Raw genomic sequence first — 27,172 nt, 5'->3', positions numbered from 1 at the left:
AAAACACACCGCCCGGGCAACAAAGGAGTGGCTCCGTAAGAAGCATTTGAAAGTCCTGGAGTGGCCTAGCCAGTCTCCAGACCTCAACCCCATAGAAAATCTGTGGCGGGAGTTGAAAGTCCGTGTTGCTCGGCGACAGCCCCAAAACATCACTGCTCTCGAGAAGATCTGCATGGAGGAATGGGCCAAGATACCAGCTACTGTGTGTGCAAACCTGGTAAAGACCTATAGTAAACGTTTGACCTCTGTTATTGCCAACAAAGGTTATGTTACAAAGTATTGAGTTGTATTTTTGTTATTGACCAAATACTTATTTTCCACCCTGATTTACGAATAAATTCTTTACAAATCCTACCATGTGGATTCATGGATTTTTTTTTTTTTTTTTTTTTTTTTCACATTCTGTCTCTCACAGTTGAAGTGTACCTCTGGTGCAAATTACTGACCTCTGTCATCATTTTAAGTGGGGGAACTTGCACAATCGGTGGCTGACTAAATACTTTTTTGCCCCACTGTATGCTGCTTTTTCAATCACTTCTTTTGCTTTTTACATTGTTTTTTTTTTTAATCATTTATTTATCCAGGTAAAAGTCTCACTGAGATTCAATTTTCATTTCCAAGAGAGACCTGGTATTTTTCAGTACAATCCTTGTACCTGACCATTGTCAGAGGAATGTAAGCCACTTAATACTGACGTAGGAAACATTCAAACATAAAGTCACCTAGCTTAAGAGATGAACTAATGTTGTGTCTACACTCAACAGGCAATTTAGCAAAGAATCACAGAGATCTTATCACTGCCAGCTGGTTGCAAAAACAAATAATTTGTTCCCATTTATTAACTTAAATCTACAGACACAGTTTGATGGGCTTAAATTCTTATTTTTGCAGCAATGACGGTGATTCCAAAAGAGATATTAGCTTAAAACTTGGTGTGCAGCAAGTCCTTAACAACTTTAAGGAAACTGCACAAGTTGAGGATAAAAGAAATTAAAGCAGAGAAACAGTATCTGAAAATCATAGTGAAACAAAAATCCAGCAAAGACCTGACACGGGGCCTGAGAGATACAGTAGATACATCTACTGTTCACTGAAGCCTCATCAGAAATGGTGTCAGAGGAAGGGTGTTTGTCAAGAAGCCGTACGTTCTTCACAAAGGGAGTCAGGAAGAAAAGTTTGAGGTATGCCAAATTACACATGAACTGGACTGAAAATGAGTGGAAACAGGTCTGATGGAGTGATGAACCTTTTGCGTCATAAGATTGTTCTGTGTAATGTGTATACAGCAGGTCAGGAAACAAGTACAACACAAACTGTTTATAAAATATGGTGGCGACTCTGTAAGGTTTTTGGCTGCATTTCAGCCAGTGTTAAACCTGAGATTTCTTTCTGATATACGCATTTCTAATCCTGCCAATCCTTTTCACTTTCAATTTTAAAAATCATATCATCTGCAGCTCTGCCACCTCCAGCTCGCTACTTAAAATCAGGTCTCATTACCATCTGGCACAAATCTCACAGGACGCTCGTCTTCACCCACTTCACCCCGGCTCCACTCTAACCCTAACCTCTTTTGTGCACTGTCCATTGATTTGGATGGTTAACCCCAGGTATTTAAACTCATCTACCTTCATTGCGTCTTCACCGTTACAAAAAACAGTACGTAAACAAAAAATACATAATGAAACCATCAAAAAGCAACATACTAAAAATGTCGTATATTAGTATTAATATATTATTCATTTCCTCGCGACCCTGAAAAGGATAAGCGGAAGCGAATGGATGGATTGATATTATCTATTTATTTATCATTCATTCAGTTCACGTTTAAAGCTTCCTCTTCACGTGACGAGGTCCGACGTCGCTTCTCAAAAACCGGAAGTGGTTCTTGTGTTGTTGCGTTAGAGCTACTGTCATGTGATAGCTCGCCCGAGAAGCTGCTGCTGCTTCTGACAGTAGCTCCTTACCTTTAGATGAGGTTATAATACAACCACGCTGGAGACAACTTTTATGTTTGCTAGAGAAGAACAGCACGACTGGTTTCTGACGGAGAGAAGGGACGCCGGGGTTGTGTAGTGTCGGCCGTCGGACGTTGCCATGGGTTGCTGTTACAGCAGCGAGAACGAGAACACAACTCAGGTAGTTAGCTGTTAGCAGGCTAAACCCAATATGTGAAAGCTGGGCAATTTAAAAGTGGAGTACCTAATAGTATATTATCCCTTTGGGCATATTTCCCCGCAGACGGTACACGTGAGTAATGCGTGACGACGTTAACAAGTGGTCGTTTTCTAGGGGCTAGCAGCTTGCTACTGTAAGCTAGCCTTTGGCTAGGCCTTTTGTGAAGTTCAAGCCAGTTAAGTTAGCCAAGATGATAAACAGTCTGACTTCAGAAAGCTTTAACAGATCCAGAGGCAAAGAGATGTGTTTTGATGGTTTAAAAAAAAAAAAAAGTTATTTACTTATATAAATGGTTTTAAAGCGAGGTGAAAAGTAAAGAATAAGTTGCTAACGTGTTAGATAGGACAAACGGCAAGGTGAGGGACATTTGGGATTTTACTTTCATGTAGTCATATGACCCTAAAGATTCCCAGCTATTTTTAGTTTAGAGAAACAAGTCATTTCTTCCTCCATGCATCTTTCCAGTTTAAAGGAGCAATGGGGACAGAATGAAGATCTATCTTTCTCTGCCTGCCTGTGTTGTGCTCATATATTTGTTTTAGACTGAAGAAATTACTTTTGGAGTATTTGTAAGAGCACCACAAGTTGCAGAAGTGATACTTTGTGCGTTGTTGCATTACTATAATGTAATTATATTAACTAACACACACACACACACACACACACACACACACACAAAATAATGAAGTAAAATAAATAAAATAAAACAAAATAAATGATAACTTTAAAGTGGTCTCAACTGTCATAATTAGCTTTGATTTAGAAGGAAAAAGAAGTAAGTTAAATTTCTTGATTTGTTTAAGGAAGAGACAAAGCCGCTCATCTCCCCGAACCCTCCCAGCAAACCACTAAATGGCGGGACCGGCTGGAACCCTGGAACTAGCTCATCAGCGCTGTCAAATGAACAGGCCCTCCTTTCATCCATCCTGACAAAGACGGCACAGTAAGACCCTCCTTAATGCAAATGTAGCCATGCCACTGACAATAACGCAAGAGTGTCTGTGTAATAAACATACCGTTATCCCCCTGTACATCAGGAACATCATCGACGTCTCAGCAGCAGACGCCATCATGGTGGAGCCGCATGAGTACATGGACAGAGCTCGACAATACAGGTGTGCAAATAGACGGTTTATGGCTTAATGGGTTTTGTTTACTGGCTCATAATAATTTTGGATGGCTCTTCAGCATGTTGTTTGATTTCTACCAAACAGAGCAGCCTCGTTTACACTAAAACACAGGTGCAGGTTAAACACTAGCTCCTCAAAGCACAGTCTACTGGTTTAAGAGAACTTAAATAGCAGCACAGCTGATTTCTTTATGTTTTTCTCTCTTCAGTACAAAGATGACTGTATTGAGCACCAGTCTGCCTCAAAACAAAGCCCTCGCTCTCCCCTCCCTCACCAGCCAGCCCCACCAAGTACTTGCGAGTGACCTGGTGCCATACTCAGATGTTCAGCAGGTATCCATCCATATGTAACATACTCTGATTGAATGGGGCTGTGTGATTCCTGTGCAGAATCCCCAGTCATGTCATTTTAAAGACAGCTAAGCGGTTAGAATTTGACTTCTCTTTTTTCTTTGCAGGTGTCTAAGATAGCAGCCTATGCTTACAGTGCAATATCTCAAATCAAAGTGGATGCTAAAGAAGACTTGGTGGTCCAGTTTGCCATTCCCTGATTCTGCAACTCTGGCCTGCATATTGTTGCTCCAGTCCCACTTTCTTCGTGTCACTCCTGCATCCTCAACCTCCAGCCCCACCCGTCATTAAACATTTTGGTCCTCCTGCTTTCTGCTTTAAACTGCTTCAAAGACGAAGACAATGTAGGGTCTTACCCCATGGCTGTCCTCGAGTGTAATTAATTTAGTGACAAATGGAAGATGGGTTTGAGCTCGTATGTACATCAGCGAGGCCTCCAGCTGTGGAAATCAAACTTTTTGATGATCTCTTAAAAAAAAAAAAAGTTTTCCACAGGTGTTTTTAGTTTCTTTGTTTTCTGAGAATCAGAGCTAGCTTGTCACCTTGCTGATACCTATGTTGGACTCACCTGGGATAAAGCTGTTGGATTTTTGACACAAAGCTGTTGGCTGTTGGTTAATACAATGCATTTGATAAAGTCTCCACTGAAAAAAAGGGATCACTGTGGCGTGGAATATCGCAAATAATCACTGCACCACATGTTGAATATGTTATTTACCAGGGGAATAAAAAGCAAAACAAAACCCCCAAACATGATTTAATCTTAACTCTTCATATATGTTTAGCTCTGTTTTACATCCTTGATGTCACCAGAAATTCTTCAGTCTTTATCCCTGAGCAACAAAATGTTAATGTTAATATTAGCACCAGTAAAAAGGAATGACACGCTTTTTCTCCCAAAATTAAAATGTTATCGTTTAGTGGAGTATACTGGCAACCATAAACAACTCACACTAACCTAGTTAGAGTGAATTTCAATGACATTTGACAGTGACGGTGGAGTAATCTGTTATTCCAGTCGAGGCCAAACCTTAATAACCTTTCCTTGGCTGGTGGGTGAGGATGCAGCTTTTCTTGGGTCACAATTCTGGAGTTTACAGGTGGCGCTGTGTCCTCTGCGCTTATCTAGCATTAAATAAACGAGCAGGCCAGAAGTTCAAGTGTAATATTCAAAGATGAAAGTGCGTGGTTGGGTGTGTGCGAGTGTGTGTAGGGACAGATATTGTGTCTTCATGCCTTTGTACAGAATTTTCTGCTTGAATATAAAAACTAAACATGATGGATTGTATGAAGTCCCTCCTTTTTGTAGAGACTTCACTGGTCAGAATTGGCTAAGATCTTGTGGCGATAAGTTTTTATGAAACACAAGAACCCTTTTAAGGCCTGCATTTGTTAAGCTTTTAAACAAAGAGGTTTCCCCTGCAGATTGCAATATGATTGGATTCGTTCATAATCAGAAACTAACCGTTATAGCAGTGCAGCAGGGGGCAGGGTGTTAACAATCAGTCTATAGCAGCAAATAAAACGAATTGATCCCTTTTTGTGATTATTTATTTCTGTTTCTCGAGTATATATTTGCTCCTCGGAGGAGAGCACGACTGTATGCGTGGGCAGGGAGCACGGTGAAGCGCTCTAGACACAAAAGGGATAATCTGCTAGGCTTTGATTATTTAAACCACGCAACTGATCTGAGCTTTTTGCAATGGGTTCTTGGCATTTTTTCCCCCTTTATGTTTGTTACTCAAAAGTGTAATACTACCTGAAATATGTTTGTAATGTCTTAGGCTAGTACCAAAAAGTTTTAGTTTTGTTTTTTGTTTTGTTTAATTCATTAAAGACTTTTAACAAATCGCTCCTGTCCTGACCCCAGTGTGCTCTTATGTGAGATGTAATTATTCAGTGATGCTACAGAGATGGTCAACAGCACTTTCTTTAATTTAACTTTGTTGCAAACGGTATTAAAATATTTCCAAAACCCACATGAATGATCAGATATCTGGATGTGAATGACAACATTTTGTGATCTATGGATAAAGAACACAGTAATGTACTACAACACTACTAATTCTGAAGAACGGTTATTATCAGTGGCCTCATCAATCAGCCATGCTTGAGTTAACTGATTTAAAGAAAAGTCAGGTGTCTCTTTTTTTATGCTTTTTTTGTATACTGCCTTTAGTATATTTAATAAAGCCATGCAAAATTACTATTAAACTTAGTTCTGAGTTATAGGCCGTGCTAGTAAGCAGAAGTAGGCTGAATTTTGTCACTTTATGGCCTGTTTTGAGCTCATACCTGCTCAGTACAAGAGATTACTACACAAAATGCAACACATATAAGCTCTTTTTTTTTTTTTTTTGAGAAAAAGGTGAGAGATTGTGACATACCCCTTGATATTAATGCTCAAAGGGTCATTGTTTCCCAGAGCCTCTCCCTCTTCTTTTTTATTTTTCTCTCTGTGACCCTCCTGCTTTCTCTGCAGCTCTCAGTCACCTTCTCATATACTCTTAGTATTTAAGGACTGGCTTGCCATCCATACAATGCCAGATCATACAGCTAGATTTTTAATAGTAATGTCCGCCTCTTTATTCAGTGTTTGGATTAATCCCTTTATGTGTGCTTCATGCTTAATAAAGTGTGCACTTGACAAATAGGTAAACAGTATCAGTTTATCGATGGAGACGAGCCAGCAGTCACTGGTTAACCTTGCTGCTCCTGCAGCGGCTGTTGCTCTGGTGCCAGATCTTTGCCAAGACTCGCTCCTGTCGCGTTATGGCACTGAAGTCCATTGTCTTTAACCGAGGCAGGACGGTAATCACACGATTCCTACATACAGAAAGACGCCCAATAAATATCTCAGGCACATTTTGTAGACATTTATACAGAAATAACACTGAATACTAAAAAGGCCTCGTCTTTGCAAACGCATCCAAACTTTATCTTGTGTAACCAGCACTGCAAACATGCTCTAAATGAATGAAGAAGCTGCTGTCACTCATTAGAAATCGGTTTTAAACAGAGGCGCCTCTGTCTGCAGATGGACATGAGCCTGCAGTCACTGCACTGTATGTGTTTTTTTAACCGGTGTTGCTATGCAGACTAGGACAAGTAATATGAACCCTATCTGCATTTAAGCACCTGTTACAATGTTATGAACTTAGATGCTTGCCGTGCACTCATGTCACACTTACAGACATCTGCAGAATGAGAGCAATCCCTCATTCTACACCTCTGAGGTGTCTGAGCTTCTGATTGTCTGGACTTGGTTCTGTAAACAGCAAACTATCATCAGCTTCTATAAAATATCTCCCATTTAAAACACATTAAAGCTCCCTGGGACATGTGTGACGAGTGTTTAGTGTAAAATACAGTTGAGAAAATCTCCACCTGTATGCCTTGTTGGTTTCTATGACATTTCCATGCAGAGTGATGGTGTGCAGATGTGGCAGCACTCCCAGCCTGTCCACCTCTGACAGAATAAAAATGCTGTTTCCATGAAGGTACAACACACGCAGTTCACGCAACTCACACAAGACCTGGAACACACATGTGTACACCAGCTTCAGATGTACTTCAGATGTAAAAGAAAGACAAGCAGCTGCTGATAACGACACTCACGTGGTCTATGTGTGTGATTTTGTTGAAGGAAAGATCCAACCAGGTTAGATGTGCCGGCTGAGCCAGGAAATGGCTAACAGTCTTCTGGAGGTCATGAAGCTCAGTGATGTTGTTGTTGTTGAGGCGGAGCGAACAGCTGAGATATTTCATCTCTGAATTTTTCTTTAGAGGCCGCAGACCGCTGTTGGGCTCCTCTATCCATGTGTCTGAAACCCCAAATAAAATAAAACATTATTTTATGAATATTAAGTGAATATTAAGTGCTACTAAAGTACGGGCCTGTGATTGTGTTTGACTTTGTGTGCTGTTGTATTAGTGTTGCCATCTTTTTCATTAATATAAAGGACTTGAGGCTTAACGAATCCCTCCGACGTAACATAAAATTCTCATAAAAATGGTCAGAAATTATTTTAAATATCTTAATCGATACTCACAAATATATTTAACATTTCTCTTGGGGGGAGGGGGGGGGGGTGCTTGTAGTGAGATAAGGACAGACTAGAAATCTAAAGAGCAACTGTTCCAAACTTCAGGCTACCATTGTCCAGTCTGAAATGTGATAATCTTCTGAGGCCCACCCAAACCCACTGTTAGAGCTTTGATCGTCACACAAGTGGAAAAATAAGTAATTTCTTTGTGTTATTCAGTTGGATCTTCTGACAATTTACTTCTTTAACTTAAAATTCCGACAACAGCTTTCCCCCCCAACTAATGTACGTTATGTATAAATTTTAAAGCGCCATGACCCTGTTTTATTACTTCAGTTTCTTTTCAAAACATCAATATTTCAGAGTGACTTTAAATTATACATTTTGAATGGATTTGAATTACCCCAAAAGGATTATCATTTGATTTGGACTATATAAGTGTGCATCCTAATAGGTTCATTAAGTTAGAGATAACTAATAATTTACTTATTTATTGTAAATGACCTCTTGCAGCCCTTAAGATCCTACATAAAGAGCGATATAGCAAAGAGTATTACCTGTTAAATTGCTGATGTTTTTAAAAGATAAATCCACTGGAGCTGCATACATAGTCACCCGCCAGCAGGGGGAGATGATGTTACGGTGAAGTACTGCGTTTAACAAGAACGTCTTTAAACACAGCACGATCATAAACACAAACAGCACGAACGAAAAGTTTGTGATATGAGTGAATAACACACACTCACTGCTGCAGATAATGAATGAAAGCCTCTGTAAAAGCACCATAAACGTGTCATGATCTGTCAAGTCATGCTAAGTATGCTAAGCAGCACATTTGAGCCATAAACGATATTTCTAACCATACTGATCAGTTTTAATCATTTATGTGGATATTTCACTTACCCAGAGTGTAAGGTATATTATACAGCTACTACACGTCACGGTGGCACAGCTTCCAGTAATGAGACAACAATTCGTTTCTATAGAAACGACCAAGTGCCATATGGAACTTGTAGTCCAAGCCAGTCTTGCCAAACGGCAGACATCTTGAAGCACTTTTTTGTGCAAAATGCAATGAAATGAACTAAATCTGTTTGAATCATCTCTACCATTTTGGATCTGTTTCGTCTGAATGTGGATCTGTCCGTTTCAGCTTCCTTACAGGAAGTTAGCAATGCTAAAGAAATGCTGGAAATGTGGACTGTGCTTGGATGAAAAATTCAAACTTTAATGAACAAAATTAAGTAATATGATGAGTAAAATATTTTTTAAAAAGCCAATGGTGAGACAATTTTCTAAAAACAGACTATTTACACAGAAATGAACACTGTTCTGATCATGTATATGAGTTAATATGATGAATTTAATTTAATTGCATGACATTAATGCAAACGTTATTTAACTGTATGTATGAACATAACATATTTAGCTTCATACATGCAGCTAAATAGCCTCCCTATGAATATTCATTGTTGTTACCATCAAATTCGATATCTGTGTACTCGAGGAAAAAAACATGAAAAAACAAAACTGGGAGGGGTATCGAAACGCAGTCCACTATGCGTTTTGAGGAGAAAATTACATAGAGCAAAGAAAAGTTTAACCCTTTCATGCATGAATTATGATGATGTCAATCAGGATTTCTTTTCTTAAGTATTTTTATTCATCTTTAGGCATAAAAAGATGAATAAAAATACTTAAGAAAATAAATCCTGATTGAGGTTGTCATAATTCACACATGACAGGGTTAAATAACAATAATTACAATGAAACACATACAGTAACATTAAACGACCAGTGGGTGGCAGGGTATGGAGTGACACATTAATGCCCAATGTAGTGGTTTATGTGCAAGTATACCATCAACACTGACACAATAGCTGTCCACTGTAGTGACCAGTATGTGTGAAAGAGTTATTTGGAGTGAACAAAATTCATTGCTGCGTGCAAGAAATGTATTTCAGTGTCTGCTATTTATCCATACACACACACAATAACAGCCCCGCTCTCTCAGTTGTTGGCGTTTGCTCTCGCTCAGATCTCTGCTCTATGTGCTGACGGACATCTGCGGACCTGCTCTCAGTGTGTTGTCCTGCTCTCAACATCTCTGCACCCTCAACTTTTTCTGTACTCGTTATAAATGTGCGACAAAACCAACTGATCACAGACTTGGGTGCAAAAACTCTGATTGGCTGTTTTGGTCTCCAATCAGCTCGGTAGCTACTGCATGCCGGAAACACTGTCCAAAGTGTAGTTAAACCCATTTTCGGTTAGTATGTTATTTTATTTTAAATATGTAATTTTTTAAGACTATTGTTAGTTTTAATCTAATTTAAACCAAACCACTCCACTGGATTTAGCTACACTTTGTGAATATTTGATGTGGTACAGATGGAGAAGGCTGTGAGTCATTCCAGCAGGCAGAAGCAACTTCTCCAGAAAAGCAAAGAGGAGGTGGATGCACTAAAATGTTCTCTACAGGTCAAAGAGTGGGAAATGCAGGCATCATCATCATCACGGAAAAACTGCTACTTCAGCTCAGGTTGGGCAACGCCCAAACCAATGAGAGGATGCTTGCAAACAGGGTGGCCAGCTTGGAGGCACAGGTTGGTATTGCTGTTTGAAGCACTGAGCAGAAATATGAGCACAGATATAAGCACGTACACTTCTTTTTCATTCTGATATGTTTTCTATCATTATATCTTTACTTTTAGTTGGGTTCTGCTGACCATACCTTTAAAGTGCACAATGAGACTCTGTTCACTGTGTTTCTTTGAGGTCCTGAACACAAACTCGAGTGTTTGCAAGAGAGCACAAGAGAAGAGAGCCATGAAGTGTGAAGATGCCAGCAGGATTAATGCGCAATAGGAGAATCAAATGTAAGCACAAAGGTAGCCCAAATAATAACAGTGACTCGTGTAAAGTTTCATGACTGACTCCTGTGTGCTTGTGATGTTATTGCAGTGAAAACCTACCTTAAACTACTTTTGTGGTAATTGCAGTAGGGGAGACTGGGGATAGTTGTAACATTTTTGACATTTCTGTCTGTAAATTGAAGCTCTTTTAAGGTAGTGGATTCAAAATGTAATGCAAAGTATTTACATGTCTCTGCTATTAAATAGTGCAGCTATTTTCTCTGCAGCACAATTACCCATTGCATGGTATGGTCTCAAACACGAAGAGTGAAATGTTACAATTAACCCCATAGTCTGGGTTAGTTGTAACATATCCTGGGGTAAAATGTAACACAATGAAATAAGGGTACTAACAAAACATTAACATGTAATCTTTGTTTATTCAACACATGAATGCACTTAGAGCCATTTATGTAGCTATGTGTGTGTGTGTGACAGAATGCAGAAATCTAGCTTTTGAACATATTCCAACCCCCCAAAAAAGACAAATTATGGAAATTTCTGCAACTGAATATTTCATTAATTTTGGTTGGTCTTCCTTGAGTTTGGCCTCATTGGCTCAGTGGGCATTATAACCTACAACTCTTGCACCAATTTTGAACATAACAATGAAGCTGAAAAATTGTAGTTGTGCACCAGCATCGCAATTCCATTACTTTTTATCATGGCTTACCTAGGTGTGGTTTGCAAAGTGCTTCAGAAAGATGAGGAAATCTGTTTCTTGCACCCATCCTGACTTATTTCCACTACCAGTACTTCCTACTGGTCCATCTCTGACACAGTGGCCTGCATAATGTATGTGTGGGAACACAAACAGTGGAGGAATTGTGTTGCCAATGGCATTAACTGCATATATAACTGCGACCAGTGAACCTCTCTCTGCTGATGTCGTTGCCCCAACTTGTTTAATATAAGTTAAAGTAATAGTGTGGTAAGTTGTAACATCTGCATTATTGTTACAACTAACCCAGACTGTTGCTGTTACAACTGACCCAGACTCCTATAGCCATGAACTAGCTAACATTACAGCCAACAGCTAAAACATTAGCACTAAAAACTTACACAGAATATATCCCCATAGACATACAAATAACATAATTTAAGTTTGATGAGTTTAACTGCAAAGCAGATAATGCTATTACAAATTGAAATAAAGTAGAAAAACTTACTTTTTGGCATATAAATTACTTTTTTTCGTGTTAAATTGTCTGTGTTTGACAAAATGTGCTGATTTTTCACATGTGATAGCAGAACTGAATTGGGCATGCACAGGATGAGTCACATCATTTGAAACTTAGCCCTGATTGGAGAAATTGGAAGTGTTACAACTGACCCACGTTACAACTATCCCCGGTCTCCCCTAGTTACCAGTCACCAGGACCATGATGAGCACAACACAGAGGACCCCCTTAGAAAAAAAAAAAAACTCATGCAGGAAAACTTCAGTGCCCCGTAAATTAAAAAAAAAAAAATTTAAGCTGTGTTATCTCTTTCTCTCTGCATTTACAAATCACTGCCTACACTTACTGTAGACCCTTCCAGTAATTAATAAATAACTCTTCTTAATTGTAGGCAAATGTTATAAAACTGGATTACAGGATTATTTTATTTATATTTAATTACTTCACACACCTTTCAGAAACCTTGAGTATGAATGAATTTGTAAATTTTACTTTTCATCTTTCACGACTTGTGCTGAAGATGATATGGAAGTGGATTCAGCCCCAAATAATTCAGTTTCATCTTTCAAACTTTGCAGAACCAAGCAGGTTATGAACTTCACTGGGCACTAGTTTAGCTCAGTGAATGAGCAGGCACCATGTGCCGCATGGCTGCAGGGTAGCGGCCTGGGTTTGAGTCTGATCCATGGCCCTTTGTTGCATGTCTCATCCTTTTTTCTCTCCCTTCCTTCCTGTCTGTCTACACTGTGTCTATGAAGTAAAGGCTAAAAAATGCCCTTGAATACTTTGATTTAAAATTTCTTTAAAACTGTTCTTAATGTCTGTAATACATTTATATGGATTCCCAGTTTTTAATTACCATACTAAAAGAATATTTAAATCTTGGATCTTTTCTTCCTCTCGGGTTGTCAGCAGCCCTTTTTTGTTCACACCTACAGTACTTTAGCAGCACACAGAAATGGTCATGATTGGTGTTTGAAATTTGCATCTCTAAACATCTCTGTGCTCCCATTAAAGTGTTATTGTTGTGACCTAAATGTTGTTTTCTGATCTGTAGAAGACTCCTGGCTTCAATGAAGGGGATGAGACTTTGTACAGCCTGGCTTCAGCTCGCTCTCTCTTAATCCTGCCCAGTTCGCACTGGGCAGGATTAAGTCACATTTTATTTGTAGTGTGAACACAGCGTGTGTGTGTGGAGATGTTTGACACACCTGCAAGAAGCTATGCCACTAACCAACTCACTGGTCTTCCAGGTTACAGAGAGAGCACCGCCTCTGCCGAGTATAAGTAAACGCCTGGGGTGCCCACATGAGTACAGCACCGGCTTGCTACATTTTAGCAAAAACATAATCAAAAGTTAATAGTTTATAAAATTGAGATGTTATACTTGGAGCTTGTCTGAAAAGTCCTGAGCTCTTGTTCACATGTTCACTGCACTGCAGGGTTCACTATAAAGCTTAACAATTAAAATGTCAAATCAAAGTGCTGCAAGCTGAAATTCTGTATGAAAACAGTATTTTTAATGCAGTATTTAATTAAGCACATTATCATACTTTTCCTCAGGACTCTTTCTTTATGGAAAAGTTAAAAAGTGATCAGTTGTTAAAATAAGATTTGGCTTTAAGAACCATGATTTAGGGGGGAGATGAAGAAATGTCATCCCGGCAATGACTGGGAGGAGGCCCCGGGGCAGACCCAGGACACGCTGGAGAGATTCTATCTGGCGGCTGGTCAGAAAAGCTGGAGGAGGTGGCTTGGAAGGAGGTCTGCGTAGGCTGCTGCCCCCGCAAACTGCCCCCAGATAAGTGGAAGAAGATGGATGAACAAACGGCATTATGATTACGAAGGCTGAACAATTATGGCAAAAATCCTAATTACATTATTTTGGTCATTATTGGTCTCACTTACTTTGCAGACTTTGGGGGAAAGAACACCAGCTGCTTTTATTTGAATTTCTTTCCCTTTAAATTAGGGATGCACCGATACCGGTATCTGGTATTGGCCTCGATACCACATTTTCTAAGGTTACAGTCACAACCGAAAGAGATGGTGGAAGACTTTGGGAAGACCAAGGCCAATTTAAACCAGTTCTGTTCTGGAAGAATTTGCTTTTTTGTGGCAATGGAAAAAGTACAAAGTGTATCAGCTGTACTTGTTCTGCCCTGCAAGAAAGGACATAGGAGACTACTTCTTGATGAAACTTGAATGATTTAATGTTTTCACAATTTTTTTCCATTTTTTAAAAACCTGTTTGCTGTTGCAGTTTTCTTCGCACACAGTTGTAAAGAAAACTGCACCCAGGTAGCCGATTCAGAAGTCTGGCTTACGCAGGAAAACCACTCTGTAACTCCCTACAGTGAGTTAGTGAGAGAAAGATGTTGTACAAACTATGGACCACACCTCACATCTGCTGCATTGTCTTACTGGTTAAATAGTCTCATCAATATATTTGAATATATAATTAGAATCTATCGTATTAAAATAATTGTTACAATACAAATTATATATCACAATGAAAAAGACAATAATAGTAATATTTCAGATGATTTACATTCATATTTGTTTATACACTATTGCTGTTTTACGTTAAAAATAGTACAGTCTTATATTTAAAGTAGATTATGATGTTTAGCAAATGTCGCACTGAGACCCCAAACAGTGTAATTGTTACTGCCAGGCACCAGAAAATGATGTGGCATGTTTGAGGCAGTGCAATAAAGGTAACATTTATTAACAAGGATATTAAAAGAACCAAGGTAAAAACCCTAAACCCTGAAACCCCAAATAAAAGGAATATATGACAAAACTAAACAAAATGCAGCTTCATCTACTCCACTGTACCATTCATACCAGGTGAGCAATCAACTATAACTAAACATGAAACAAATGATCGATATTTTTCCCCCAACAAAGCCTTTAAAAACATCAGATTCAGTCCCGTGACCAAGTGACTACTGAAATGCACAACAAACTGATAATAACAAACCACACTGATAATATGTGGGAACTCCTCTAGGTGCCTTCTTTTGGAGAGGCCAAAGATAACAGAGGTTAACAGCCATTAAGTTGTATTTTAACACCAACAAGGCGATTCCCAAAGAGCTATTTGCTACACAGCATGCTGAACTTTTAACAAAATATAAGGAAACTCTACAAGTGGAGAACAAAATGACAAGAGGCAGGCTTAAAAGACGATCTATAACAGATGAAAAGTATCTGAAAGTCACATTGTTATGAGATAGGACACAAATCCAGCAAAGACCTGACACAGGTTCTAAGAGAGCTGCCCCTTCAGTTGATCCATCTACTGTTCAGTGAAGCCTGATCAGGAACGATCTCAATGTGACTGTCAAGGAGTCATTCTTAAGAAAGGGAAATGGAAATGATTACAATTCAAATCATAATTACATCATTTTAATGGAAGTTTCATTTTATTTTATTTTTTAAGCATGAAACTGATAACAATATTATACAGGATTGTTCTTTAATGCTCACCTTGACAGATGAAAGGTAGTCTGTCATGGCAGTTGGCATCCAGCAGCTTAATTTCTTGTTGCTCAGTCAGGATCATCTTTGCACAGTGGTTATTTGAGTCAGCTATGCTGCTGTTCCATTTAGGACAAATGTCTTTGGACCTTGAAATCCACATCCACTTCTTATCTTTGCCAAAAACTGAGCGTTCCAGGCCAATCCACACCCCTCGTTGCAGGTGTGTCTCATTTTGCAGGAGACTTTTCACTTCATCATTCACTGTTTGGTTGGTGATTTCAACCAGGGAGGTGTAGTCTGTCTGGCATTGCTCCAAGGCATCAATCCAACTTTTGCTTTCATTGTAGAACTCCAGGTTTGTAACTGGAGACAAAAAAAGCAAAGTGACATTTAAGATATGCTAACACTACAATAGGCCACAGCTTCCTGCTGTCTCCTTATTTATACAAAGCTCTGCTGACTCAGCCTGATAGTCAGGAATGTTTTGTATAGATTAATATATTGAGTCTACGGCATTATAATATATTAACATATACTAAATATATTAAAATGACTGTTTTCAGGCTGAAATATAAAAAAAATTCCACCTGATGTAGCTGTACTCCTTGTAGACACACTAACATTGCAGGGCCTTTGATTTGAACCTGGACATAAGAAGAAAATGTAAAAATGTAAGCTTTAAAAACATATTTCAGTTTTACAAAAGAAAAAAAAAATCCTGTTGTAACTATACAGTTTTTAATTCTTTTTTTTATTTTTTATTTTTTTAGGAAAGGTGGATTGTGCTGACAAAAGTACTTGCCTGTATCTATACAGTCACTGATATTGTATACTTCATGGACATCTCGAAAATCTATGTTTACTGTTTTTGGAAATCGATTAGACACTGAGATATCAATCTTTTTTCTGTTGATAGAAAATACAGAGCTGTTTAAAAAGCATTGGACAAACATGAGAGAAATTCTATAAGAGATAACACATCTGCATCTTCTGTAGTATTATATTTAAAGAGCTCAGTGCGCAAAAAACATATTTACCCTGAAATACAGTTGGTTGGCTTTTTGCTGAGAGGATTAATGGTAACTCCGCTGTTGCAACTTCCACAAATGTTATCACCATTGGAAACCTTTACACGCCCTGCAGAAAACAAAACAAATGAATCCACATGAAGAGGTGTGGCACGTGCCTTTAAAAACTACTGTGTCACTTCAGATTTTGTACTTGCTGAATTAAATATTCTAGTATACTTTAAAATCCATTTGCTGCAGACACTTCTTGCTTTATTTCAGGAATAAAATCATGTTTAAGCTACTAATATTCTGTCAATGGAAGAATATGCTGTGAAGTTGAGATTTCTTACCAGCTTCTACCTGCACAGTCAAAAGAAAACTGCTGGTTGTGCATGTGATTATAGGACATGTTTTAGAAATCACCCCAGGGTCACTGAGTTTAGTGGCTTCCAGTGTGACTTGGTTAACTTTGGGACCACCGCATTCAAATTTCAAAATCCATTTGCCATTTATGCAGTTGCAATTTTGGTTAATAATCCCTCCAACAGGGCACCGATCACAGGGAGTGATTTTGATTTTTCCATATGCAGAGTTTGGTGTTGAAAAACAGGGCAGCAGGCTCACTGCTGTAACACAGGAAGATCACATCAGGTCTGAGGACAGTTTCCATTTAGGTGTTTGCTAAAGTGAGACTTTTCTTCTTCTACAATAAATATAAAATAATTCACAGATGTAAGAAAAATATAAACAAAAACATGTACAAAAGTCAGTATTTTTGTAACTATTCTTTTTTCACTGTCCTTTCTTCCATTTTCCTTTTTGCCAAAACGTTCCCATGCCATAGAAAGAGCCAAGCGATGGGATCAGTGCCACTGTCTGTTAGATCTCTCTCCAAGTGCAAATGTATTTATTTATGTACTTTAAAAACATCTTTGTTTTATTATATATAGACACATTTGTTTGTTTAATGCATTGGTAAATAGAATGAAGAACATAAAGAAATAGATAGTGAAATAGAAATGTGTTAAAATGGATCTGCATGGCTAGATCTAACCTATGACCTTTTAAGTAATCTTTTAAATTACAAGTTACTGTTATAACAATAAACATACCTAGCTGCAGTAATGATAGATGAATCACATGTGCCATGGTCTGTAACATGCAAAAAAGTAGAAAATTGAGTAATAATGAATCATCATATCAAGAGTTTCTAAAGTTTATTTTCTAAGTTTAGTTACACTTCAGTACTTACAGTCTTTGCAGAGATCTTTGTTAACTGTAAATATCCAGAGTGTTTGAAGAAACCTCCCCACTGTCCTCTGGCTTGTTGCTCAAATCCAAAATGGAAATTCATGGAAATGTCAACAGGAGTGACTTTGCATCGTATCATCATGTAAATGTGTTCTCATCCTCCTCAAATCTAATAATGAGGGTTTTTGTCCCTTAAGGTACTGTGGATGTGCAATATTACAACTGTATTAAGGTGAATCAATCATGACTGATACAGAAGAAGATTTAAATTTTATATCTTGCTTAAGAAAATCCATACAGCAGAAAAAAACAGTTTTTTGTTTGTTTTTTGTTATTATGTTAGTTTTAATTGCAGGTATTCCTGTGAACAGTAATCATCACCCCATAAATGAATGCACAGCACATTACATTCTGCAGTGGTTGCCCTGAAAGTGTAGTTGTTAAACTATGAGGACTTTAGAAGGACTTCTTCACCACGTTAGCTTAAAGCGAGTTCTAACGCTTCTCTCAGCTCTGAAAATATTTAGATTTTATTTGTTGTTATTTGTTTCCATTTGTCATTATTATCTGGTCCTTTTATCAGTGTGGTCCCATTTCCAATCAACAGCTAAGTCCACATTAAATTTTCCATGTAATGAGTTGAGAAAAATGTCCCTGTTTCCACATTCAGTGGTGTTAGAGGTAGATCGTATGCCTAGTCAAATAGGAAGCAAATATATCCTTATCAGTTTTAATGTTACAAATAAATGTATCACATAATCAGGGTACACTGGAAAAAAGCCTCTTTCATGTTATGAATGACCAGTTCATCCATCACTACATGATTTCTGTTGCTGAACTGACTTAATACAATATGGTTAAATAAATGATGCTGACTTTTGACCTTTAGGGATCTGATAGTTTACTATACTTTACAGAGATGTGAACAGATCTATAAAACAAACTATGTTTAAAATATTCTATTTTTCCCCTCTTGCAAAATTTAAGATCTGTGTCTAAGCTGTTCCATGCACAGTAACATATAACCACTTCATGTTCTAAATCTACTAATAAAATGTACACTCCTTGCAACAATCTCAATGGTAACAATGATAATAAAAACAGAACTGCACTTATAACCTTTATTTCTTCTTTAATAGTGGCCAATATATTCATTTATATTTATTGGAAGCATTTAAAGTATCTGTACTCTGAGTTGGCGGATGGGATTAATATTTTTTCACTTTGTCTGATTCATCCCAAACATGTTCTATCAGGTTGAGGCCAGCATTAAGAGATCCTTTCACTGGAACAAAGGGGCTGAGCCCAACCCCTAAAAAACAACCCTACACTATGATCCACCAAACATTATACTTTGTACAATGCAGTAAGACTAGTACCATTCTCTTTGCAACTGCAAATGGTTGCCTCAGGAAAGGCATCTGATTAAAAGCTCATTGTCAAGAATGAGACTGCCATAATAGATTGGTGGAGGCACGCCCACCACCAGTGCTGTCGGCCAGCAGGGTGTTGGTGGACACTATGACACGGTTAGCTAAAGACAAATGCAAGGAATAGGGTGAGATGGAGACAGATGATCCACTGTGGTAACCCTTAAAGGGAGCATCCCAAGAGACATATTTATATCTTTGTATGTCACAGAAATCTTATATACAGTCTGGTGCAACTAAACATGACACAAACAACTAGAGCCTGAACTGGATCAATATCACTTGAAGTATGAGTATTTATTTTGTTGAGCTATTTTAATAAAATTCAGAAAAACAGACTTACAAGTGTACCTATAACTAATAAGTTTCCTTGGTAACTTTGGATAATGGTCTAATCCGATAGAGATGGATTATTTTTAGTAATTGCTGAATTTGAAACTGTTTTCAGAAGCATGTGTCCATAAAAGAAGAAAACCTCACTTGAAGTGTGAGAAGGTTGATTTACAGTAACTTTAACTCATTTTGTGGTGGTTTGTTTCTCTACTAGCTTGTTGGTGGATCTCACACAACACTGTCTCACATTGTGACAGAACAACATGGTGTGTTTCTTACATAAACACACAAATAGGTGTCCACTCTTCTTTTAAACAGTACGAACAGTTTAATAATTATACATTTTAATAAACGTTCTCTTATGGAAATGCATTTTTCTTTAAGTTTTGATTTAACTTCTTTTTTGGTTCTTCTAAATTAACAGATGGTGCAAAGGATGAAAATCTGAAGACTGGTTCATTCACAACAACACAGACGAAACACAATTTATTTTAAAAATCATCGTCCGTTAGGACTTCTTTTTACAGGCATCTTTAATTTTTTTTTATTGTATAAATGTTGTTAATAAAATAATTTAAATGATCTGGTTTTTGCTATCAGATTGAGCTACATGAGAATTTGTTTATCACACAACAACTTCATTTTGATGGTTAATATATTTGTGATTAATGAAAGTTTAACTACGTAATTTCACTGCTAACCTATAAAACCAAGAGTGCCCAACCGCGGCTCTCGTGCTGTTTGTGGTTGTCTTTTTTTTAATGTGCGTGTGTGCTTTGTTTGTGTTTAATCCGGTATTTTCATCAAATACGCCTGTGCATGTGAAAAAATACCGCAAAGTTTTCCAGTAGGGGCAACATCATTTGAGTATTCAAATTATGTCATGCTCGCTCTCAAAACAGCAGGGAAAAAATGCACAGCAAAAAAAAAATATGAAGAAGAACACAGAATGTTTTTAACAGAGTGGGAGAGTTTTTGTTGTTGTTGTTGAATGTAATGGCAAGTCATCCTGCCTCATATGCCAGGTGTCATTAGCGCATTCCAAAGCTTCAGATCTTCATTCAGCATCACTTCAGCTCAAGCCATGCTAACATCGACCAGGAATTTCCAAAAGGGACTGAACTTTGCAAGCACGAGTTGGTCACTTTGAAAAGTCAGGCAGAAAAGCAGATACAGTTTTTCCAAAAATATACAAAGTGCTCTCTCTGACCTTCAAGCATGTGCTTATTTTAATTTTGCAATGGATGGGAGTTGTGACACACAAAACAAGCCTCAGTTGGCAGTATTTGCATGGTCTGCGTCAAATGAGTGTGTGATCAAAGAAGAACTCCTTGATATTGTGCCATTAAAAGACACACCCCCAGCCATATAGGTGAAAGAAACAATGATGGCTGTGTTTGTGAAAAGCAAATCTGCACATACCGAAACTAATACAATAGCTACAGATGGAGCTACTGCAAAAAAAAAGCTATTCACAAAACAAACTTTAAAAAAAAAAAAAATGTTTATTAAGATTTTGATATAAATGAAAAAACACAAACGGACAACACACCAGCAAGGACAAAAACACAAATAAGGCAAAAGATTACACTGCAGCAACAAAAATACTACTTCAACACTGACAATAAACAGAAGTAAAACGCTGCGATCGATCAAAGAGAACTTTGTTTTAATACATGATCTAAAAAAGGTTGTCACACATCAAAGAACTTACTAAGTTTGCCCTCTAATGTATACCTAATCCTCTCCCTGTGCAGTAGAGCAGTCAGTTCTCTTAGCCACATTTTGAATTGAGGCACAGTGCCAGACCTCCAGAGAGGCAAAACAATTTTCTTAGCAATTATCATTCTGAACAAAACTGTAGTTTATGCAGCAGGGCGGAGGTGTTAAAGATGAAGAGGAAGACTCAAACAATGCAGTTATTGGGTCCGGCTCTAATGTGTAATTGTACATATCAGAAAAACATTTAAAGATGTCCAGCCAATAGTTGGACAATTTGGGGCAAGTCCAATGAGTAAGAGAGCCTTCTCCAAGTTTACAACGATCACATATAGGACTAAGAGAAGGAAAAATCCTGTGCAATTTAGTTTTTTAGTAATGAAATCTGCGAAGCACTTGGAATTAAATTAACTGAAGCCTTGAATTTATAGAACAAGAATGGATCCTACACAGACTCCTCTCACACACCTCATCTCCAATTTGCAAACCCTGCTCCTCCTCCTGTCTTCAAAAAGTCAGATTTACAATTCAAATACTCAGAAAAAGCGTTCACAAAACCAGAAACCAACTTTTCAGAATCCTGGGAACTAAAAATTGACCCCTCTTCCGGAAGAGATGGAAAGTTGAGGACACTCTGACGAACATAGTATCGTATCTGTAAATAAAAGAAAATGTGACGCATGTAATATATAAGTCTTTGAGAGTAAGTATACATTTTTGTGTCTAGACCTCAAAAGAGGCATCTAAACATGAGGGTAGAAATGCATGATTACAATATATTGGAGTATGAATCGAAGTGTCTGGTAGAGCACAACCTTTTTTGATCCGACAGATTTTAACGCAGTTGTACAAAATCTCACTAGCTAACTGCAGGGGGTACAGAGTGGTTCCCAATCTGCTACCCTGCTCCATAATCCATAATAATAATAACAGATGTGACCCACAGAAACAGTTGGGAAGACAATCAAAAGATCAAACAGTCTTTTGACCAAGCCAATAAGCTCATAATGACAGACCACACTGATAATATGTGCAAACTGCCCTCTGGCCTTAAAGTGGACAGGCCAAAGACAGCACAGTTACAGGCATAAAATAGTATTTTTGAACCAACAAGGTGATTCCCCAAGAGCTGTTAGCTGGAATGCTAGAAAATCTGGACATGGCGAGCGGTGGTTCCTTAACAATATTGAAGAAACCAGACAAATGAAGAAAAGAAGTGTCAGGCCCCTACAGCAGCAGATGAACAGTATTGTGTCATTAAGAAATAGCTTTATGACTCGAGCTTAATGAAGAGCTTTGGATGTCCTTCAAGACGCTTGGAGAACTATTCCTGAAGACTACTTAGAGAAATGACAACAAAGCTTAACTAAGACAGTTACATATAGAGCTGTAGTCAGAAGTTTACATAAACTCACTGGGCATGAATGGTAAGGTAATTTTGTGTTTTTAATGATTTCGTTGATCTTATTTGTACACTTTCCTCCCAGTGTGAATTAGAGAAAGAGAATCCCAATTCATGTTTTTTTAAGTCATTAAAGATGTATGCTATACAATGTTTACACCCTTTCTGGCACATTATTTGACATGTCTCCATGACAACAGTTCAATGTCTAGACCACAGATGCTTTGTTTTTGACTAAAGCACAGGTCCTGCAGTTGTTGATGACTGAATCCAGAGTTTTCCTGTTACTTTGAGTAGAGGTCATGAGGGCCTTCTCCAAGATCTGTAAAAAAAACAACCAAAAAAAAAAACCCAAACCGCAATATTAATTAAAAGTTAATAATATCCAAAAATATTCTTTCAGAAGAAGCTTCTGCTTTCAGGCTGTAAGACTAATATTTTACATTTTTGCATCAACATCATTATGGCCATGTCTCTTTTTTAAATGGAAAAAAAAAAGAAAGAAAAAGAAGCAGAAAACTGATAACAGTATTATACCAGACTGTTCTTTAATGCTCACCTTGACAGATGAAAGGTAGTCTGTCATGGCAGTTGGCATCCAGCAGCTTAATTACTTGTAGCTCAGTCAGGATCATCTTTGCACAGTGGTTATTTGAGTCAGCTATGCTTCTGTTACACTCAGGATAAATGTCTTTGGACTTTGAAATCCACATCCACTTCTTATCTTTGCCAAAAACTGAGCGTTCCAGGCCAATCCACACCCCTCGTTGCAAGTCTGTCTCATTTTGCAGGAGACTTTTCACTTCATCATTCACTGTTCAGTTGGTGATTTCAACCAGGGAGGAGTAGTCTGTCTGGCATTGCTCCAAGGCATCAATCCAACTTTTGTTTTCATGGTAGAACTCCAGATTTTTAACTGGAGACAAAAAATGCAAAGGGACATTTAAGATATGCTAACACTACAACAGGCAGTGTTGGGACTAACGCGTTAAGTAACGCGTTACAGTAACTACGTTATTATTGTGGTAACAAGCACGGTAACTAGTTATTATGCCAAAATCAGGAACGCGTCAATCGTTACTGGGATTTAGATAGGGTCGTTATTCGTTACTTTGTGTGGTGGCTATCGCGGACCTTCCACAGATTCAGCAAAATTAGCAAGTGGTGGAGGCCAGTAGGTGGATGAGGGAAAGGGGAGGCAGGAGGAGCCGGCCGCCGGTCCAAGCGTCAGGTGAACTGAACTTCAGGTAAGAAGTTATGACCTGCAGTCTATCTGGGTCAGATATAAACCAAGTTTAGGAGTTTATTTTCGTTGTGCTGACTTTTTCGTACTGGGTACTAGCTAGCATGATGGAGTTTCTATACAGCTGGGTGGGTGCTATGATGTTACTGATGTTGAACTTTATTTTGTTCATAAGGTTAATTATTAGAGTTGCCAGCCGTCCCCTAAAAACGGAATCGTCTCATGGTCAGAGAAAATATTACGCATTTCGTATTGAGCTGAAAAGGAACAGTTTGTCCCGTAATTCAGCTAGAATGAAAAAGACACAAAGCTGGAGTTATTCTGTCTTTGCTGCACAGCTGCCTCTTCTTCTCTCATTCACTCCCCCTCCCTCTCCTGTTTCTACTTCAATCATGAAACTGATCAATGATCAGCTGATCGGCTTTTCTCTCTTGCTTGTTTATCGCCCACTTCGTGCCAGAAAGAAGAAACCAGCGGAGGTCGCGTTAAACAACAACAGCGCGTTTAAGCTTGATCAGCTGTTGTTAGAATGTATTTAATATTAATTTCTAGTATCAGCTGATGTTTGCTGGAGCCAAAGCTGTAAAAGCTGCTGGTCATGATATCGGTTTGGTTATCTGGTGAGAGGGAAACATGAAGATGAAACCAGGAGATGTCCTTACTGGATCATCAGAGCTGAACAGGTGATGGAGAAACAGGTTTACCTTTTAGGTCACATGAATGAGTTGAAGGGAAGTTATGAACTGTTTCTGAGAGACGAATAACCCCAGGATCCTTTTTTAGGTAGCTGACAGCTGGTAACTGTCCAGGGGCGGATCTAGCAAAGTTTTGCCAGGGGTTTTCGTGTTGGATGTAAAAAGCGCACATGACGCTGTGACGTAGGCTAGAATCATGGTGGTGGTCAGTGATGGTCCAGGCGTGGGATTTCTCTCGTGGAAATATGCACATTATCTTTTCCTTTCTATTGGTAGGTGGCACAGTGCACTTGTGGCCAGTAAGCGAGCTAGAAGACTGGTAATCTCGCGGGGTATCCAGTTATGGAAGCGGCGCATTAACAAGAGAATTCTGAGTAAAGCCAAAGTTACTTTCCCTAGTAACTAGTTACTTTGAAAGTAACGAGTAACTTGAAGTAACTGAGTTACTTTTGATAGAAGTAACTAGTAATGTAACTAAGTTACTAATTTAAAGTAACTTACCCAACACTGACAATAGGTCACAGTTTCCTGCTGTCTCCTTATTTATGCAAAGCTCTGCTGACTCACCCTGATAGTTGGGGATGTTTTGTATAGATTAAAGTATTGAGTTTACAGCATTATAATATATTAACATATTATTTTATTCACATATTGTTAAAAGTAAATGACTGCTTTCAGGCTGAAATATAAACATTTCCACCTGATGTACCTGTATTTGTTGTAGCAACATTAACATTGCAGTTCCTTTGATTTGAACCTGCACATAAGAAGAAAAAGTAAAAATGCAGGCTTTAAAAACATATTTCAGTTTTACATAAGAAAAAAAGTCTTGTTGTAACTATACAGTGTGTAAATATACATGTATGTATAAAATTTTTACAGATTCATCTTATGTTGTATTTGTTTTCTTGTTTGTGGAAAAAACGCATCAGTTTATTGTTTTGCACATCAACAATTTACTTTTGTTGTTTGAGAAAGAAAAACTATGTAGCAAATTAAATTCTTAAAGCTGCTCTTTGGAGGAAAGGCTGATTGTGCTGATGAAAGTACTCGCCTGTGTGAGCCTCTATACAGTCGCTAACACGGTGTTGTTGATGAAACCTCTGAAATTTGAGCTTTACTCTGTTTTGGTTTTGCTTAGGAACCGAGATATGTATCTTTTGTCTGTTGAAGAAAACAGAAAGCTGTTTTAAAAGTATGTGACAAACATGATTTTGCCTATGAGGTACCAATCTGCATCTTCTTCATCATCATATTTAAAAACAGATATAAATATATTTACTTTTTTTTTTTTAAAGCTGTTACATTTTGTGCCGGCAGTAGTTGAAGTTCCAGAGCAAGATTCACAAATGATCTTATTGTCACTCGTATGATTTAAATACCCTGGTACATGGAAACAAAACACATGAATGCTCATCTATAAACAATATAATATGCATCAGGTTTTAAAGTTCTTAGATTTCATTTTAAAGTCAGTCAGCCAACTTTAAACCAGCGATAAAATCCTTTTTAATGTGTTGTGAATTTTAGATTTCTTACCATTTTCTACCTCCACAGACAAAACAAACATTTTTGTTTTGTATGTGATTTTACGGCATTTATTAGTACAGTCCTCTGTCTCAGTGTAATTGGCTGTGGCAGTTGCTTCCAGTGTGACTTGGTTAGCAGTGGGCCCACAACATTTAAATTTCCATATCCACTTTCCAGCTGTGCAATTGCAATCATGTGTAATATTCCCTCCAACAGGGCACAGATGATAGGGAGTAAATTTGATTCCTCCATCTGGAAAGTCTCGTATGGCTGAAACACAGGGCAGCAGGCTCACTGCTGTAACACAGGAAGATCACATCAGGCCTGAGTACAGTTTGCATTTAGGTGTTGACCTGTACGTTGGAAACATACCTAGTAGTAATGATAGATGAATCAGACGTGCCATGGTCTGTAACATGCAAAAGAAAAAAAAAAGATAGAAAATTGAGAAGGAATTGATCTTTCACATTAAGAGTTTATAAATAAAACGTTCACCTTCAGTGCTTCCAGTCTTTGCAGAGATGACTGTTAAATATCCAAAGTGTTTGAATAAACCTCCCCACTGTCCTCTGGCTTGCTGTCTTTCTCCAGAATGATAACTCAGAGAAATGTCGGCAGGAGTGACTTTTTATATTGCTCTTTATATTATCATATTTTTGATTAAATAAACACAAATGTGTTCTCAGCTTCCTCAATTGGAATAATGTTGCTTTTCCCCCCTCTAAGGTACTGTGGATGTGCAGCATTACAAACTTAATAAGGTGAATCAACTTGACTGATATAGAAAACATTTGGATTTTAAATGTTGTTTAAATGTTGTTAAAGCAAAAAATCCACAAAAAAAATATTTTTTTGTTACACATTATTATTATATTTGTTTAAATGGAGGTTTTCCTGTGATCAGTAATCGCCTCCAACCTGTTTCATGAATGCACAGCACATTAACTCAGCGTTTGCTCTTAAACTGTAGTTGTTAAAATCTGAAGGCTTGCCTAGTCAAACAGGAAGCAAATATATCCTGATCAGTTTTTATTTTGATCTTATAAACAAATTGGGTATGTAACCAAGGTTTACTGACAAAAGTCTCCTTTATGTCATCAGGTACAGAAACTGGTAATAAATAACCAGTTCATTCACCACCACACGATTTCTGCTGCTGCATTAACCCTCAACTTAATACTTTCAATAACTGACACTGACTTTTCACCTTAAGGAAATCGATATAGTCCCCATTCTATACAGCGATCGAAACAGATCCATAAAACAAACA

General features: G+C 38.0%; 2 protein-coding genes and 3 long non-coding RNA genes across 6 annotated transcripts; 1 reads left to right on the top strand and 4 right to left on the bottom strand.

Annotated features, from left to right (window-relative positions):
• Positions 1-1,865: 1,865 nt before the first annotated feature.
• On the top strand, positions 1,866-5,508 carry lamtor1 (late endosomal/lysosomal adaptor, MAPK and MTOR activator 1). The gene is made up of 5 exons (XM_086260980.1): positions 1,866-2,139; positions 2,982-3,121; positions 3,216-3,293; positions 3,517-3,640; positions 3,766-5,508. The coding sequence occupies exons 1-5, from the start codon at positions 2,098-2,100 to the stop codon at positions 3,856-3,858; spliced, it is 477 nt and encodes a 158-aa protein (XP_086117106.1). The 5' UTR covers positions 1,866-2,097; the 3' UTR covers positions 3,859-5,508.
• Positions 5,509-6,313: 805 nt separating this feature from the next.
• On the bottom strand, positions 6,314-8,745 carry lrrc51 (leucine rich repeat containing 51). Its single transcript, XM_086260979.1, has 5 exons — positions 8,608-8,745; positions 8,262-8,354; positions 7,277-7,482; positions 7,046-7,194; positions 6,314-6,484 (listed from the first exon to the last, which is right to left on the bottom strand). Exons 2-5 carry the CDS (start codon positions 8,311-8,313, stop codon positions 6,352-6,354), a joined length of 540 nt encoding a protein of 179 aa, XP_086117105.1. The 5' UTR covers positions 8,314-8,354; positions 8,608-8,745; the 3' UTR covers positions 6,314-6,351.
• Positions 8,746-14,101: 5,356 nt separating this feature from the next.
• Positions 14,102-15,955, bottom strand: LOC147314217 (uncharacterized). The gene is made up of 3 exons (XR_015124840.1): positions 15,877-15,955; positions 15,296-15,652; positions 14,102-15,162 (listed from the first exon to the last, which is right to left on the bottom strand). It is a non-coding gene; the product is annotated as an uncharacterized LOC147314217 (long non-coding RNA).
• Positions 15,956-16,106: 151 nt separating this feature from the next.
• Positions 16,107-16,909, bottom strand: LOC147314216 (uncharacterized). Its single transcript, XR_015124721.1, has 3 exons — positions 16,650-16,909; positions 16,327-16,426; positions 16,107-16,195 (listed from the first exon to the last, which is right to left on the bottom strand). It is a non-coding gene; the product is annotated as an uncharacterized LOC147314216 (long non-coding RNA).
• Positions 16,910-20,805: 3,896 nt separating this feature from the next.
• Positions 20,806-25,132, bottom strand: LOC147314215 (uncharacterized). Of its 2 annotated transcripts, none has more exons than XR_015124838.1 (3): positions 25,082-25,132; positions 22,994-23,350; positions 20,806-22,756 (listed from the first exon to the last, which is right to left on the bottom strand). It is a non-coding gene; the product is annotated as an uncharacterized LOC147314215 (long non-coding RNA). The 2 variants fall into 2 exon arrangements; XR_015124839.1 differs by lacking the exon at positions 25,082-25,132 and adding an exon at positions 24,874-25,057.
• Positions 25,133-27,172: the final 2,040 nt, after the last annotated feature.

This window comes from Aulonocara sp. 'chitande type north' Nkhata Bay, linkage group LG14, assembly GCF_057382095.1.
Source record: "Aulonocara sp. 'chitande type north' Nkhata Bay isolate Kocher_YH1m ecotype deep benthic linkage group LG14, A_spYH_male_GT1.1, whole genome shotgun sequence".
Taxonomy (NCBI): domain Eukaryota; kingdom Metazoa; phylum Chordata; class Actinopteri; order Cichliformes; family Cichlidae; genus Aulonocara; species Aulonocara sp. 'chitande type north' Nkhata Bay.
The sequence above is the reverse complement of the archived record's forward strand: the minus strand, read 5'-3'. Positions and strand labels throughout refer to the sequence as shown.